Source organism: Mchenga conophoros, linkage group LG19, assembly GCF_057382185.1.
Source record: "Mchenga conophoros isolate Kocher_MC1m ecotype Shallow Benthic linkage group LG19, M_conophoros_male_GT1.1, whole genome shotgun sequence".
Classification (NCBI taxonomy): Eukaryota; Metazoa; Chordata; class Actinopteri; order Cichliformes; family Cichlidae; genus Mchenga; species Mchenga conophoros.
The window spans coordinates 31,944,093-31,959,563 of record NC_140544.1 but is presented as its reverse complement, the minus strand read 5'-3'; the positions used below and the strand labels follow the sequence as shown (position 1 = coordinate 31,959,563).

The 15,471-nt window shown below is 42.1% G+C and overlaps 1 protein-coding gene across 1 annotated transcript; it reads right to left on the bottom strand.

Annotated features, from left to right (window-relative positions):
- Nucleotides 1-10,465: 10,465 nt before the first annotated feature.
- Nucleotides 10,466-14,043, bottom strand: LOC146552697 (protein L-Myc-1b-like). Its single transcript, XM_085257917.1, has 3 exons — nt 13,793-14,043; nt 12,636-13,241; nt 10,466-11,982 (listed from the first exon to the last, which is right to left on the bottom strand). Exons 2-3 carry the CDS (start codon nt 13,159-13,161, stop codon nt 11,399-11,401), a joined length of 1,110 nt encoding a protein of 369 aa, XP_085114043.1. The 5' UTR covers nt 13,162-13,241; nt 13,793-14,043; the 3' UTR covers nt 10,466-11,398.
- Nucleotides 14,044-15,471: the final 1,428 nt, after the last annotated feature.

Below are 15,471 nucleotides of genomic sequence, written 5' to 3'. Positions count from 1 at the left end.
AGAACATGAATGCATTATTAATAGTGTTAGCTGGGCTTTCATCACAGCAAACAGGCAATTCAGCAGCTAAAGATGTTTCTGGGAAAACGATACTGAGCAGACGCCCATGCAAGGAGTAAAACAGACCCGCATCCTATCAGACTCCTATTGGATACAACATGCATCATGGCTGTCATTTTTAAATATCTGCGAGCAATATACAAAGGCAACAAAGACTGACTGTTGACTTAAAAAAAAACCACATGCACATATTTTTAACCACATACACATACAAATCTTAAACATGTGTGTGTGTGTCTGTCTGGGTTAAATGTGTGTTATATTTTACAGGAACTGACAACCAAATTGCATAAAGCTGCAGATCAGGGTTGATTACACTTATCTTTCCAATACAGCAGCTCACATGATTATGCTCCCCGACGGGATAATATATGTGTAGCTGTGACCACACACGCTCCTCCACGTACCAGACACAAAGAGCTTTTGTTGATTCTCTGGATTACTATTATGGATTGAAGACAACTAATGGATTTTTTTGGCTCAGTGTGTGTGTGTGTGTGTGTGTGTGTGTGTGTGTGTGTGTGTGTGTGTGTGTAGCATCAGATAAATATGTGTTCATTTAGATATTTGCACTGTCAGTAGATATGTTAGAGAGCAAGTGAAGAAGTAAGTGTTCAAAATGAGGAGATGTAAGAAATACAAATCTGACACTGTTGATTCAGTTCATAATTTCTATTATTGTATTTGTTTGTTTTTTTCTGAAGTTTAGCTTTGCATTTTTAGTTTCATACAGCAGCTTTGATTAATTATTAATACACAGATTTGTTGTATTATTAACAATGTACATTTATGCAAATTTTCAGGCAGGCAGGAAGGAAAGTATGTTTTGCATCAGCTTGAAATTATTTACAACCTATTTGTTCAAACAGTGAGGAGGAAATCACAGACCTGTGGATTCTGGCATAAATTTGTAGTTCACACTGGTATGCCTTTTTGAGGTGTTAATGCCTCTTTTCTGCTCCAAATGATGATGTCTAATCTAGAAGTGGTCTCACGCATTTCCACCAGTAATGTTCACTTTGTTAGGTACACCTATTCAGCTGCATGTCAGCACAACACAATACAGGCAAAACAGGTGAACCTCATGGCAGCAATTTAATCCATTTAGACATGTAGACATGAACAAGACGACATTCTCAGAATGAGCATCAGCTCAGGGGAAGACTTTGAGTGTGACACGTTTGCTGGCTGGTCTGAGTATCTCAGAAACTGCTTCTCTACTGGGATTTTTCCACAGCCATCTTTAAAGTTTACAGACAACAAAGAAAATGAAAACATGAAAATGTCTTGTCAATACAAGAGGCTGGAGGGGAAAGGCCACAAAAGCTAGGAAGGAAGGCAACAGTAAGTCAAACAGCATGAGTGAGTATGGATCCATTCTGCACTGTATCAACAGTTCAGTCTGGTGCACACTGCAGGGCCTTTAGTACCAATTAAGTGTTGTTTAAACATGCCACAGCTTGCTGATCGTATGACCAAAGTGCACGTCTTTTGATGGTTGCTTCCAGCAGGATAACACACCATGTCACAAAGCTGTGGGAGGCCTGTGCCCCTGGCTCAGCACTAGAACTGATTTGGAAAAGACAAATAAGTGCAGAGGAGTCAGCAGCATCACTCTTTTTTTCTTTTTCTTTTTTTTTGCATGTGACACTTACATCCACTAGAGTGTAGTAGAGGCTTGGTTGTGACTCTCTGCATGTTCTGACTACTTCACAGCTCCATCTTTTACGGGGCTGTAAACAGAGGACGTGAAATAGAAACTTTGCAAGTGTGAGAGAGGAAGTTGTTAAACTGTAGTACACTGCTGTCTTAAAACATTTAAACTTTTCAGTCCTTGCTGCTATTATTATTTTCTAACAAATAATAAAAGAAAAATAACCCCAAATATAAGACCAAATGTTAGATAAAAGAAAACCCAGTAAAATGTGACAATAAAGCTTTGCATACGGCAGCGTGCATGAGTATCAGGAGCAATAAAAGGGTATATGTTAACAAAACTATATCAGCATCTTTCCTATTAGTTGTAATTGTGTAAAAATTGCAGTTGTGCTATCTGCACAACATCACTGATGTTTTTGCCATTTAAGAAGCAAATCCCTGAGCCTACAATTATATTCGCCTTTGTGTTATAGCCTGAAACTCTTAGGGGGTTAACAGGACACGGAGACAGTTGGGCCGCACCCACCAAGTTGATTTGAATAACGCCAGCATTTGGCCTGAGGCTCACAAGAGCCAGCCTTTCTTCATACCGGCTGTTAAACCACTCCCCGCCTGATGCACCCTGTAGTGGCGGGAAATGTTAACAAGGACACAGAAACACTATAAATAGGAATAAAGAGGGAGTCTGGGATTGCACTGACTAGACTCTGTACCTTCATTTATCCTGCAAAATCAGATACACCGTAAAAGACAAACAGAAAGGAAGAAGGCTAAAGAAGAAGCAGAAGAAGAAGCAACATGCAGCTCCACCTCCCTTTTTGGCGCGAGACTGCAATAGAGATAAAGGTCCTTTAGTGGGTGGAGACAAAGAGAAGGCATGAGTGGAGCAGGGCAGAACAAAGAGAGTAGAAGCACCGACCACCCCTCCACCCCCCCCCCCCCCTTTACCCTCACTCCTTATCAGCCCCCCCCCCCCTAAAACACACAGCCTGAAGGCTTGAGGCAAGCCAGATGACTATTATAACCTTAATCAGTCCTTGAAAGCAGCCACTCAGGCATGTTCACCAGCACTGGATTCTTTGTTCTTACTGGGGTTTTATTTGGTTTTAGCTTCCTCCTTAATTTATATTTCAAAAACACACGGCCACACACACGTGCAAATACATACACTATTTATACCAATTCTATGTGCAATAACTCAACTGTATATACATAACACTATTTATTACATATTACTTACGGCTTGTATATTGTACATTTATATATATATATATATATATATATATATATATATATATATATATATATATATATATATATATATATGTTTTTCCCTATGTTAATACTGTCCATATGTACATAGCGCTGCAGAACTGTACCCCTCCCCCCCCCCCCCCCCCCCCAGCATGTTTACACTGAGGAGGAGATGCTCTGTATCTCATTGTACAACTGTATAGTGACAATAAAGGCATTCTATTCTATTCTATTCTATTCTATACTGTTATTGCGCACAAGAAAGCTCACACAATCACGCTAAAGGGCCCGGGCTGTATGCTGAAATGGTGACATAGATCACTAAAAGGGACCACAATGTACTCCATATCCCTATCCTAATTCCTTGCCATTTAATTAAACACATCTACCTTTATGTTGTGAGAAAAAAAATACATAGCAGCAGTTCCCCTCACTTCCTGCCTTCTCCAATGGGTTCTTCACAAAAACAGGAAGTCTGCGCTGCTCATGTGTTTCCTAGGTTTCTCTGTCTTTCACAAGAACACACACACAGGCTTATAGCGTGAAAGGGAAAAACAGGGCATTCATTATTGCATAATCTCCTCAGAGGTGGACACTATAGACCTCTCTGACAACAGCAGTCACTGACTGTCATGCCTTGCAGTTGAAAAGAAGGAATTGTAACTATGCAAAACGAACAGACGCTTCTGCACCTTTGCCATCTGATAATGCAGACCTAGAGTACTTATATGTGTCCTTGGATGTGTGTGCATTTGCATTCGAGCACTTTAAAGGTATACTGATGCAAAAACGCCCTGCATCAGCCTCGCTTTGCAGTAACTGGTCAATAAATTGGCCTTTGTGTGTCGGGGGTAGGGGTCTGACCCAAGGACCTGGGGAGAGGGGAGGGTAAAAGTTGTAGTGGTGGTGGTGGGAGTTGCGGTTGCGGGACAACAACTATGAGGTCTGTCGGGGGGTTAAAGGGGACAGAGGGGAGGGGTAAAGCCCCTCTCTGAGTAGCTTTTGGGTGAAGGGGGGGTTGGGAGGGGTTGATGGCACTCAATGGGGCTAAATTCAAAAGATGCAGCAAGTGTCCCAACTTTAACTGAGGCAACCCTACACCACTGAGCCAAACAATGGAACATCTGCTGGCTGACAAAAGCTGGCAGTTTGCTGAGAGAGCAGCGCTAGCTGTGTGTTGCTTCTCTGTGTGTGAAGCCCCCCCAGCAGTGGCTACAGGTTTGAACATACTCCTAAGATTCTTGACTGACCGCACCTCCTCTGAACATAGCAGATTGTTGACTTTTATTTTTTAAGTGGTTTTAAGAGTAGAGGAAGTTGATTCTGGCAGTCAGGGAAGTTACCAGATAGAAAAAGTACTGGTATGCTGGACTTTGAAGTATCTAAGTTATGTGTGAGTGAACTATCTGCCATGACAGATTGCCATCTTGAACGTGAGTTTCAGATTAACAGGTAAAACTAACAGTATTAATATAAACATTGCAGTAACTTAAGTAATCAGTGTATTTATTTGCTTGTGTTTTCATTTGGAGGTCATTTTAGAGGTTCATATGAGCAGACAAGGAGGAACAATAATATTAACTAGAAGTTTTGTTTGTGTCAACCTGAAGAAGACTTTTTTGTGCTTTGTTGACTTAAGAAAAAATTTACATTTTGTTGTACACATTGTTTTCTGTATACAGTTCAAATCAATACAATCCAAATCACAACAAGAGTAACTTTAAAGGGTTTTATATTTTAAGGACCCTGTAATAATAGAGAGAAAACCCAGCAGTCAGACATCCACCTATGAGCAAGCACTTGGTGATAATGGGAAGAAAAAACTCCCTTTAAACAGGAAGAATCATCTGGCAGTACCAGAGTGTTTCACTTAGGCTGAAGCCTGGACTTGGGCTGAGCCATCACCTTCTTCTGTTTCTTTTGCAACCATTCTGATGTAGATTTGCTGTGCTGGGGATCGCTGTCCTGTTTATGATGCAGTTTGGACCAAGCTTTAACTTTTGGACAGATGGCCTCACATCTGACTCTAGAATACTTTGATATACAGAACAGTTCATGGCTGTCTTAATGATTGTAAGGTGTCCAGGTCCTGTAACTCCAAAACAAGCCCAAATCTCCACCCCACCACCACGGTGCATGACAGCTGGTATGAGGTGTTTGTGCTGATATGCTGTGTTTGGTCTTTGCCAAATGTGGTGCTGTTTGGTATGACCAAAAATGGCAAATTTTCCGGCTGCAAAACTAATATAAAAAGCTAAAAGGTTGCTAAAGCAGTACTAGATTTGAAAGCCTTAAGTCTATCACATCTTCAAGTTAGCATTTTTGTATTAAAAGAATAAGTTAAGCAGCCTTACAAACATACCTTTTACTCATTGCCTTCTAAAATACAATGCACTGTTAATTACAAGCTAACCATCAAGAAGTCAAACTCAGCAAAACTAAATGTGGGAAGTCTCAGCTAAAAACACAAGCCAGAAATTTAGAGCTTCTGCACAGAGCCACACAAACAGTAACTAAACAATAAATTATAGGCAGCCAATGACCAGATTTTATATAAATCTCAAAGCATTTAAGACCAGTTTTTATTGTAATATGTTATAAACACACAGTGAGGCAAATTAGCTCCTTTATCTCAGTTAATTTCTGCATATAAACTGGAAGTAGTTGTGGTGATCGTCAAGCTTAAAGCTCCATGTTTAGCCAAAGACACTGGAACAACAACAACCATAATAATAAGCAGAAGAACTGAGCAGCTTTAAAACACAAAGTTGTAAATTGCTTTACAACAAGAAAAAGCATAATAAAATACAAAGCATAATTTGAGAATTAATTACACAGAAACAATGCTGTGTTGTTTCTGTGTAATTAAGAATTGAGAATAAAAGGAAATTTAAATACAATAAATAAGCTGATGATGAGACAGAAACACATTATTCATGTCCTCTAACACAAAATATATTTTACTCTTCCTAACCATCTTGACAATTGACTGCTTTATTAGCATCGGCGTATGGCTTGAGATAAATTGGGCACTCATTAGCGCCCGAGGACGAGAGTTTTAGTGGGAGCTCGAAGACCTTTTGATGGGTTCATTATAATCGGAGTGGTGCTGTGTCTGGGCCCAGATGGCGATAGTTTTCACACTAACAGGATTAAGATAAACCCTAGATTAGATTATTACCCTCCCGAATTTATGCTGCTGTCTCACAATGGGCCAGACGCAGATGGGTGACAAATTAAAGGAAAAAACCGGCACGCTCATAAGTACTTGTTACTGCAAATCAGTACCAAGCAATCTGCGTTATCTGAATCTAAACATTTTTTATCTTTGTGGGATTAGTCCCTTCTCGAGGAATGAGAGGGGGTCACTGAAAGATAAGAGGGTGAATAGTTTACTGATGTTTTCACACTCACAGATGTTAACACAGCTGAGGATAAATGGAAGACTTTTGAGTGATTTGTTAGACAGTTCACTAAGTGTGACTCTAATTTTGACATAGCTTTAAATAAGAACACCAAGCCACAGTAAAGCTACTCTCGGGGCCCAGCATCCTTATTTTTTTCAGTTAATTTGTCACACATCAGCTGTCTTCTGAGGAGGGTAGTTGAAGTGCTTGCGGGGAGTCACAACAAAAGCCTTACGAATTGCTGTGCTGTACAACAGGTGCTGCACAGGAACTTGTAGCACCTATGTGTGCTCGTTTGGGTTTAAGAGCACATCCATTTGTTGGACCTGGTTTGACACAACTCAGCTGAGGCCAGATGCATTTGGATAAACCAACACGCGGGGCCTGTTCCAGCTGAATCATCGCTGTTACATAACAATGGTCTTAGAAAGGGGAGTGTGAGCGACACAGAGAAGGAGAGAAACCGAACCTCAGAAGACTGACCTAGATCAGAAATCCGACACATAAGTACCCGAAGAAAGGGTGAGGAGGGGGAAAGAGAGGGTGGTGGGAGCTCTCACTCTGGAGGGTGTTGTGGGTGGTGAGAAAAACAAACAGGAAGCCAGGAATAGTGGAATCGCCACTCAGGAAATATGACGAATTTGGGTCAGTAGGCAGAAAGATTAAGGACAATAAGCAGCGAAAGTTTCCTTGCGCATTTTGGTCATCTGTGTTTTGTGTACACCCACAACCAGATGTGTGCATGAGCGCCTTTTCCCGCTTGTGTTTTCCACATCTTCCCTGACCGTCAGCCTCTTGAAAATAGAATAAGGGGAAGGGTGTGTGTGTGTGTGTGCGTGTGTGTGCGTGTGTGTGTGTGTGTGTGTGTGTGTGTGTGTGTGTGTGTGTGTGTGTGTGTGTGCGTGCGTGCGGAGAGTTGAGTAAGAAAATGATGGCAATAAGTCCACTTCTCGTCTTTCCACCAAACTAAGATTCAGAAAATCTGTGTGCACAACCTAAACACAGGGCCTCTGACTGGAGATTATTCAGCTTATTCTCAAAGACAGAATCATAAGGTTATTATTTTTGTACCACATTTATTGTATACTGTTGTATATTATTGTAAGTCAGCGACGAGCCGCCAGTCTTACAATCACGACCTGTGCAGTGCGTTCATGGTTTGTTTCCTCCTCTGTCCCACTGTGTCAACAAGCAATATAAACACACTACACAAGTCAAGCCAGTCACACAGCCAGATAATACACTGAAAATATTGCACAATGTGCCAGTGTCTGTATCTGTGTCTCTGTGTGTGTGACTGTTTCCCTCTCTCTCTCTCTCTCTTAAAATGCATAGCTAAGAGATTCATCACAGTGACAGCTAGGGGATTTTAACAATTGCGAAAGCTGATCCTCTCACTTCTTTCCTAGAACACGCATGCACTGCCTGAGTTGCTTAATTAAAGGTTAAGTGACATTAAAAAAAGAAAGAAAGAAAGAAAGAAAAAGAGGCTCTCCAGATTCACATGTACTGTAGTTAATCAGCAAGAAATGCCAGAGCAGCAAGTACTACAAGTCTTTTTTTTTTCATCAGGGAGACTTGCCAAAGATGTTCTTACCTGCTTTTTTCTTTTTTTCTTTCTTTGTTTGCCATTTTATCTGACGAGATGTATGCCAAAGATAATAAAGTCAAAAATATAAATCCATTCTTTCACTGGCAGCACATAATCAAGGTGGACTCGTTGTGTGGGGCAGGGATAGCTCAGTAGGTAAAGTGGTCGCCCCATGATCGGAAGGTCGGCGGTTTGAATCCACTTAACGGCTACCCTGAGGTACCCCTGAGCAAGGTACCATCCCTACACACTGCTCCCCGGGCGCCTGCTTAGTGGGCTGCCCACTGCTTCACTGAGTGAATGGGTCAAATGCAGAGAAAAACAAGTAATTTCCCCATGGGGATCAATAAAGTATCCATTATTATTATTATTATTGTTTAACACCTAACTGTATGTGATAAAGTAAATTACAGTGCGTTTTCTGCCGTCCTACTCACAAGAGGTTAACACAGCAGTTGGCCCCACATGTTGGAATTGGCTTTACTAAGAATGCCAGATGCGCTTCTTGAATAACAAATAAGGGATTCGTGCCTCTTCTTGGGATTGAAACGGGAATCTTTTTCTTGGTAGGTGAATGGGCAAATATACGTGTTTCATCATTTCTGAACTTGTCAGGGTTCTTTCAGCTTTCCTAGCCTTTCCTCTCCAAACTCACCCTATCTGCTTGAACACAATTTGAATCAATCATTTACCCTTTTAATAATGCTACCCAGTATTGAGTCAAAGGATTTCCCGTGCAGCAGTGCACTGATGCATCTGACAAGAAGTTAGCGCCAGTATTAGATCTCATTCTTACAAGCAGGTGCTCTGTCATTGCACATTGCCTAGTCGCAGCAAAAAAAAACAAAAAACAGTGGATTGACTCAAAAAGAGAATTTAAGATTTCGCAAGACAAGTGTGTGACTGTGGGTTTAGAACAAGGATATAAATCAAAACAAGGCTGCCCTCCTCCCAGTCAAATCATCAATTCTCCACAGTCCCACCCTAGTCTTACACATCACACACTGCCTGACCAGCAGTGATGCTGTCACTTTTCTCGAGGATTTGCAGCATACGCTACAAGTCTCGCCACTTATATATACTGGATATTGAGCAAGACGTATAGGCTACAGTGAGAAATTGCAGCTGTAAAAAGTGAGAGGCACATTGCTCAATGTGGACGACCAGAAAATCCAGTCTGGCAAGTTAACCGTCAGCGGCACAGAGCATCCAGCAGGACAATCAGATCCTCTTACCTCATTGTTTCCCTCAGGAAAAGTCTTGTTTTTTAAAAAAAACAAAAAAACAAACTGGAGCCCAGAGTGTCTGCTGTCAATATTAGCAGGAATGCAAATGGTTTTCACCTTTTAAGTAAGAAATGACACTTTTTTGTCACCATTCATGTCTACATAGCGCACTGCAGGAACCCACGTGTGCAGTATGTTTTAGTTCCTCAAACAGCATCTCAAGATATGATGTTTTGCCCAAGAACTAACATTTTATTTGCATCCACGACACGATGCACTTAATACTTTACATGTTGCTGGTGGGAGTTAGAAAATGAAGTGGAAAAGGTGATTTTTAAATGAATTTTGTCGTTGGAAGGTAACTGGAAACACACAGAGACGCTGTTCCTATCTGGCTCAAGACCTGATATCTGATTTCTGCTTTCACTTCCTGATGCAAAATAAAGTTTAAGCAACAAACTAGAGGCCATGTGCACTGAAGCTGGTCGCCATCACAAGTTTGTTCAGGTTTGCATTAACTGAGATACTGGTTGGTTTGTTTTCTCCTTAGTGTGGAAATATGAGACCTGCAAAACATACCATTTTCTTCAAGAAATTTAAGGTAATTGGGAAGAAAGTATAGCATAGTCAGTATTAAGTTATGTTAAACTGAGCCTCATGAGGCCAAATGTTGACTTGGTGAAGGAAATATATATTAAACTGTGCCAGAAAACAGTGCCCTCAGGACTAAAAACGGGACCCGTTGAATAAACACGGGCAGGTGGAACGCCAGTTCCAGGCATAACAAAAGCCAAGTGAGGTGCGAGACGGTTGGAGTTCAGGGTGTGCCTGGCTCGTCTGTCAGGCTGAACTTGAACAAAGTGCCTGCTTTGAGTTTATTAAACAAATGACTGCAGCTCAAACCTGAGTCATTCAGGCTTGCAGAGACTCGTTGGTAAGGTCGCACACCAGGCAACAACATCACCAGGAGCTTGGATGCATGAAGTTAGTTTCATATTCGTCCTTTAGGCCAATTTACTATAGAATGAATTCCACTTAAAAGGGGTGAATAGAAGGATGCTAACATATTTGAGACCAGTGTTTTTAATGTAGGTTAAGAATGGTCTACATTTTATGTATTGCTTTAGAGATATACAGTATATATATATATATATATATATATATATATATATATATATAATTTTATTTTTTTTAAAGAAAAAAAAACCAAGGGACTGTTCTAAAGATACCGATTGTATTTGTGTGTGAGCGTGACCCAATTCAGAGCACATCAGGTGCCCAGCATGCAGCAGTCACTGCAGAGGGGAGAATCACACAGGAATCTCTTCAAGGACGAGTCTCAAGGACAACCTCAGCTCAACCTTGTGTAGACCAGCATCTTGTGCAGGAGAATCAATACGTTAAGATACTGTTTGCTAAATTGAATGATCTGCCCTTATTTTACACTTGATCAGGTACAATAGAAGGCGATGTTTCTGGAGGGCAGCAGCCCATCAGCACAACAGAGAGGCCCCTCATAACTTTCTCTATTTTAATAAAACAAACAGTAGACCTCAGGTTCGTATGCAAATATGGTATAAAATTTAATGATGCTATTGTTGTTAGCATGCTTATAAAAACAAAATCAGAAGAAGCATTGAAAGTGACGTGTGAGTATAAAGTACAGTAGTGCAACCTTTATCATCCCAGTTTACCTCCTATTATCTTATCAAAACAGAAGTTTTTGGGTAGCCTGGTGTTACACCACCCAGAGGAGTAGAGTCTTTGTTTTATGGAACCTCAAATAATCAGTCATACAAAAAAAAAAAAAAAAAAAAAATGTAATTCATTCATGCATCACTCCATGTGCAATGGTGAAATGAAGAAACACACATATTCAAAAGGCTACAAATGATTGCTCTTGGTAAGCAATTAACAGGCAATTCACATCATGGTGTTGATGAGCATCAATTCATCAACCCAACTATTGACCAAAAAAAAAAAAAAATCTAACCACTCCTCATCATCAGAACAGGTTCACAGGCCAGCACAGTCAATTCACAACAACAGCTGAATGCATTCCGAAAAAATTTCACAGCTATTCACATGAGGCATGTAGGAGAAAAAAAGCATAGCTTTTCAAAAGTGACGGGTAACTTGTGAGCAAAAGTTCTCGGGGGTGAATGAGGCAGTTTATTTTGAAGGCGCGCTTGTTTGGAGGCTCAAGAGCACTTGAGTTCAGATAGCCTGCGAAGGAGCTGCTGGCGTCTGGATTTGAGGCGCTTCTTCTCCTGCAGCTGCCGTTTCTCCCTGCTGTGCAGCTCCATGAGGTACTCTGTCGCCTGGGTCAGGATGGCCACCTTTGGCGTTTTGGCCGACTCCAGGCCAGGGATCTGATCCCGTAGGGCAAGGAAACGAGACCTGAGGTCATTCCTCCTCTTCCTCTCAAGGAAATTGTGGTTCCGTCTGCGGTCCGTGTCGTCTGTGTCCGAGTTCTGCGAAGCCTCCGAGGAGGATGATGGTTGGGAGACATGAGCTGAAGCACCAGGTCCCATAAAGGCACGCTTGCTTGGGGGTTCTTCCTCCTCCTCCTCCTCATCGTCATCCTCTTCCTCCTCCTCCGGTTCTGGCTCACTGTCTGGGGAACGAGCGGCATAGTTGTGCTGCTGTCTGTGGACAGACATGTGAAAACGTTTGGGGCAGGGGTCTGCTCGGACCGTTATGGTGACTGGTTTTCGGACATTTACCAGCCGCACCCGGTTCTGCTTGTTCTCCACAGTGACGACATCGATCTCCTCTTCATCATCTGTCATCACACAGACAAATAACTCATCAGTAAACACAGAAAAGGGACTCACTCTACAAACTTGCAAATTCCTACAAAGCACTCAAGCTAGTTCAACCTTTAAAAGCAATTCCATAAAACAAACAAGCAAATCTCTATCCGTCAGTGCCAGGATGGCAGAGCAGCAGGTGAGGCGCTTAGAGCAGTGGTGGTGCATGCCAGGTTCAATTCCATGGCAAGAATTGAGGCTTTAACCACTGAGCATTATTCAGCAGTTTCAATGAAGACTTTTTTATGCTGATAGGGGACAACCCCTAATTTGGGAAATGCTTGAAAGTTATTCTCACGGTCTGTCAGTGTTTTTGAAGCAGCAATAAATCATCAGCGGGTTACCCCACCCTTCTACTGCACTCTGATTTCAATGCAGAGCCAGAGGAAGATAGAGAATTGAAGGGGGGTAGAGCGAGAGTAGCAGGGGCGCGGTTTTTAAAATACTACACTCAGCAAGCTTCCAGCCTTTAGGTGACTGTGTCACACTTGATAACCTCGCCATGCAAGTCAGACCACAGCTATGCAACCGCAGCCCCCGCTTTCCAAATTACGCACTGTTATGGGCAATTTAATCCTGGAGCAGGGCAGGGTGGGGCAAATCAGAGGCATGGCTGTATCCTTACCAGAGGAATCAGAGCGGGACTCAGAGCCAGACGACGCCGGCTTCCTGCAGCTGCTTGCGGGGAAGGTGAGAACAGCAGCGGGGTCAACGCAGTCCGTCGCCTTGATGGAGAGCAGGCTACCGGGCGAGACGCACTGCGCTTTGTTCGCTCTTGCGGAGATCTGGGGGACGGGGGAAACACCGGTGTGCCCCGCAGCCGGCGTTCTCCCGTTGACCTTCTCCAGCTGCTTGCTGGCAGAGAAGCTACTCCACATGCAGTCCTGAATTATGTGGGAGCTGAGGTTACCGAATAACTCCTCGGTGTCCGGGATGAACTGACCCTCGCACTCGTCCTCCTGGCCCAGCATTTTGGAAAACACGCTGAGCCTGTCTCCCGGCGAGAGGGGGTACAGAGTCCGGGTGGGAGACATGGGAGGGGTGGGAAGCAGCTCGAACTTTTTCCATATGTCCTCGCTTGGTGCGGTTGATTTGTAAAAATCCTCCTCGGTATCCAAATAATCGAAAAAATAGTGCGAGTCGAAGTCCATTTTCCCGGCTAATAATATCCTCCAGAGTTTATTCCCAGGAATGATCCAGTGGCACACACGAGTGGCTTCTGAACAACGTTCTGCACAACCAGAGAGGAAATTTCAGAGAGATTAGCAATGATCTTTTTAAAGCAGCCTAGTTCCCAGCACATGCACGATCACATATCAAGTAGCCCATCCATCTAATGGGACACTATCAGGACATCGCAATCCCCCTAACAGCCTACTTTCTACAAATGGGACCATATCAATAATTGATGCCATCTTGCAGATGCTCCTCTTTGTGCTGATGGACTCAAGCTGTTCAGACACATATGGTTATTAAATAATCTAGTTATATATAAGTGTGTGTGTGTGTGTGTGTGTGTGTGTGTGTGTGTGTGTGTGTGTGTGTGTGTGTGTGTGTGTGTGCAAACTTGGGATTTAAAACAAGTGTGAGGGCATACGAGAGGCTACAATACCTGCGTAAAAGTGCCAGACAGTATTTCCTGAATTGAAAACAGCGCTTTGTTCCACTAAGCAGCTATGTGAAGCGGTAGAGGAGATCACTGAGCAGGCACACTGTTACTGAACAGGTCCGTTTCTTCAAGTGAAACTTTCAAAGACGAGACTACAGAATTAAACCACTTACCGGCTCTCCTCGAAATGTCCGATGCGTAATAAAGCGCACAGGGGAAAAAATAGAAATCCCACCTAACGGCAACGAAAGACCCAATTCACGAAAATGTAATGGATTAAAACCAAATCCAGTTGTTTCCGGTGTGCGATCTACACGTTTTTGTTCCAGATAAATAAAACAAAAGAACTAAAAAATAAGAGGGAGCCCAAAAAACGCCGGTGCAGAAACAGCACGCACGATACTCTCTCCGGCCTCCACAATAAAGAGCCACACAGTGCGTTTTTCGCGCCAGTGAGATACCCTGTTATAAGGCGTCTGAAGCAGGGAGGAGCCTCAGAAAATTCTGCAGCAAGCTGTAGATCCGGGTAAGTCCCCTTCATTTGCATCAGAGCCGTAGTGTAAGTGGGGTTGTTGCACAGCCCCGCCCTGGCTGCTACACCAGTAATGATTACAATAACTGACACTTGTTTTCATATCATTTTTCACTGTTCTTGGCAATTGTGGGCTAATGGGGGAAAGAAGAATAAGGGAAGCTAGGAAATGTTTTCCATTGCAGAAGAACAATGCAGGGCAAACGTGCTAGATCAAGACTTGTTACTGTTTGGTGTGGTGTGGAATATTTCCACCTTATTGAATTTTAACTTTGAATTGAACGTTTTATGGTTAATCATAAATTATAAAGCACTAAATAATATATTACTAAAACCTAATGGATTTTAACTTGTCACAGTCAACAAAACTGCATGCCCAAAATGTTTCGTTTAACTCGTTTAATTACATGTCAGTTTTCGGTTTTCATTTTGTTACAAAATTAAAGAGTAAAATGTTGAATCTGATGCATTCTGGTCCAATAAAATATTTGTGCTTGACATGATAATACCCACGGGAGCCATTTTTGCATGAAAAGTGCTGCAGATAAAGGGCTGACTCAGTATTTTGACATTGTTTTGCATGTAGCCCTAAATCAGTTTTAGACCCTGCATAGTTTTCACTGTGGGGCCACGTTGCAGTTGATGTCGTTACTCACTTCAGTCTCTAATCTGATATATTGTAATATATCTATATCACTAAAGCACTTCTGGATGGATGCAAACTGCATTTCGTTGCCCATGTGCAATGACAACAAAGTTGAATTCTATTCTATTCTATTCTGTTCTAATTCTAATTCTAATTCTATTCTAATCAAACAAAACTGCGAGACAAGGCTGTCAACCCTGAAACCAAACAATACTTTTAAGATTAAGACCGTTTTCTCTAATCCCATCAAAATCAGCAGAACTGCCAGTTAAAGGCTATAAAAAAAATGCCAGAGTAGTTGGAGTTAATCTCCATTACTGATAAGCAGTGGTAAGAAGTTACTCTTAAATGAGTTCAAATGTGGATTGACTGGGCATGGAGCAGTTTTCCAAAGCTGCATGCAAACCCCTGTTGAATCACACTAGCAGGCCTCTTCATTTGTATTACAAAAGCTATGAATTCAAAGGAGATAGACCTTCATTTCCATACACAACATGTCTACAAAGACAGAGTCTGAAGTAGTTAATAGGTGTATTCTGTCCCAAGTTATGAAACATTGTCCTGCCACTGGGTGGAGCGCACACCTTTGAACGACCAGCTTTTATCACAAAAGATCACCAAGCACCAAGTTCAGGTGTTAAAATATCTGGCGGTGGGGGTGAAGTGATCAGAGT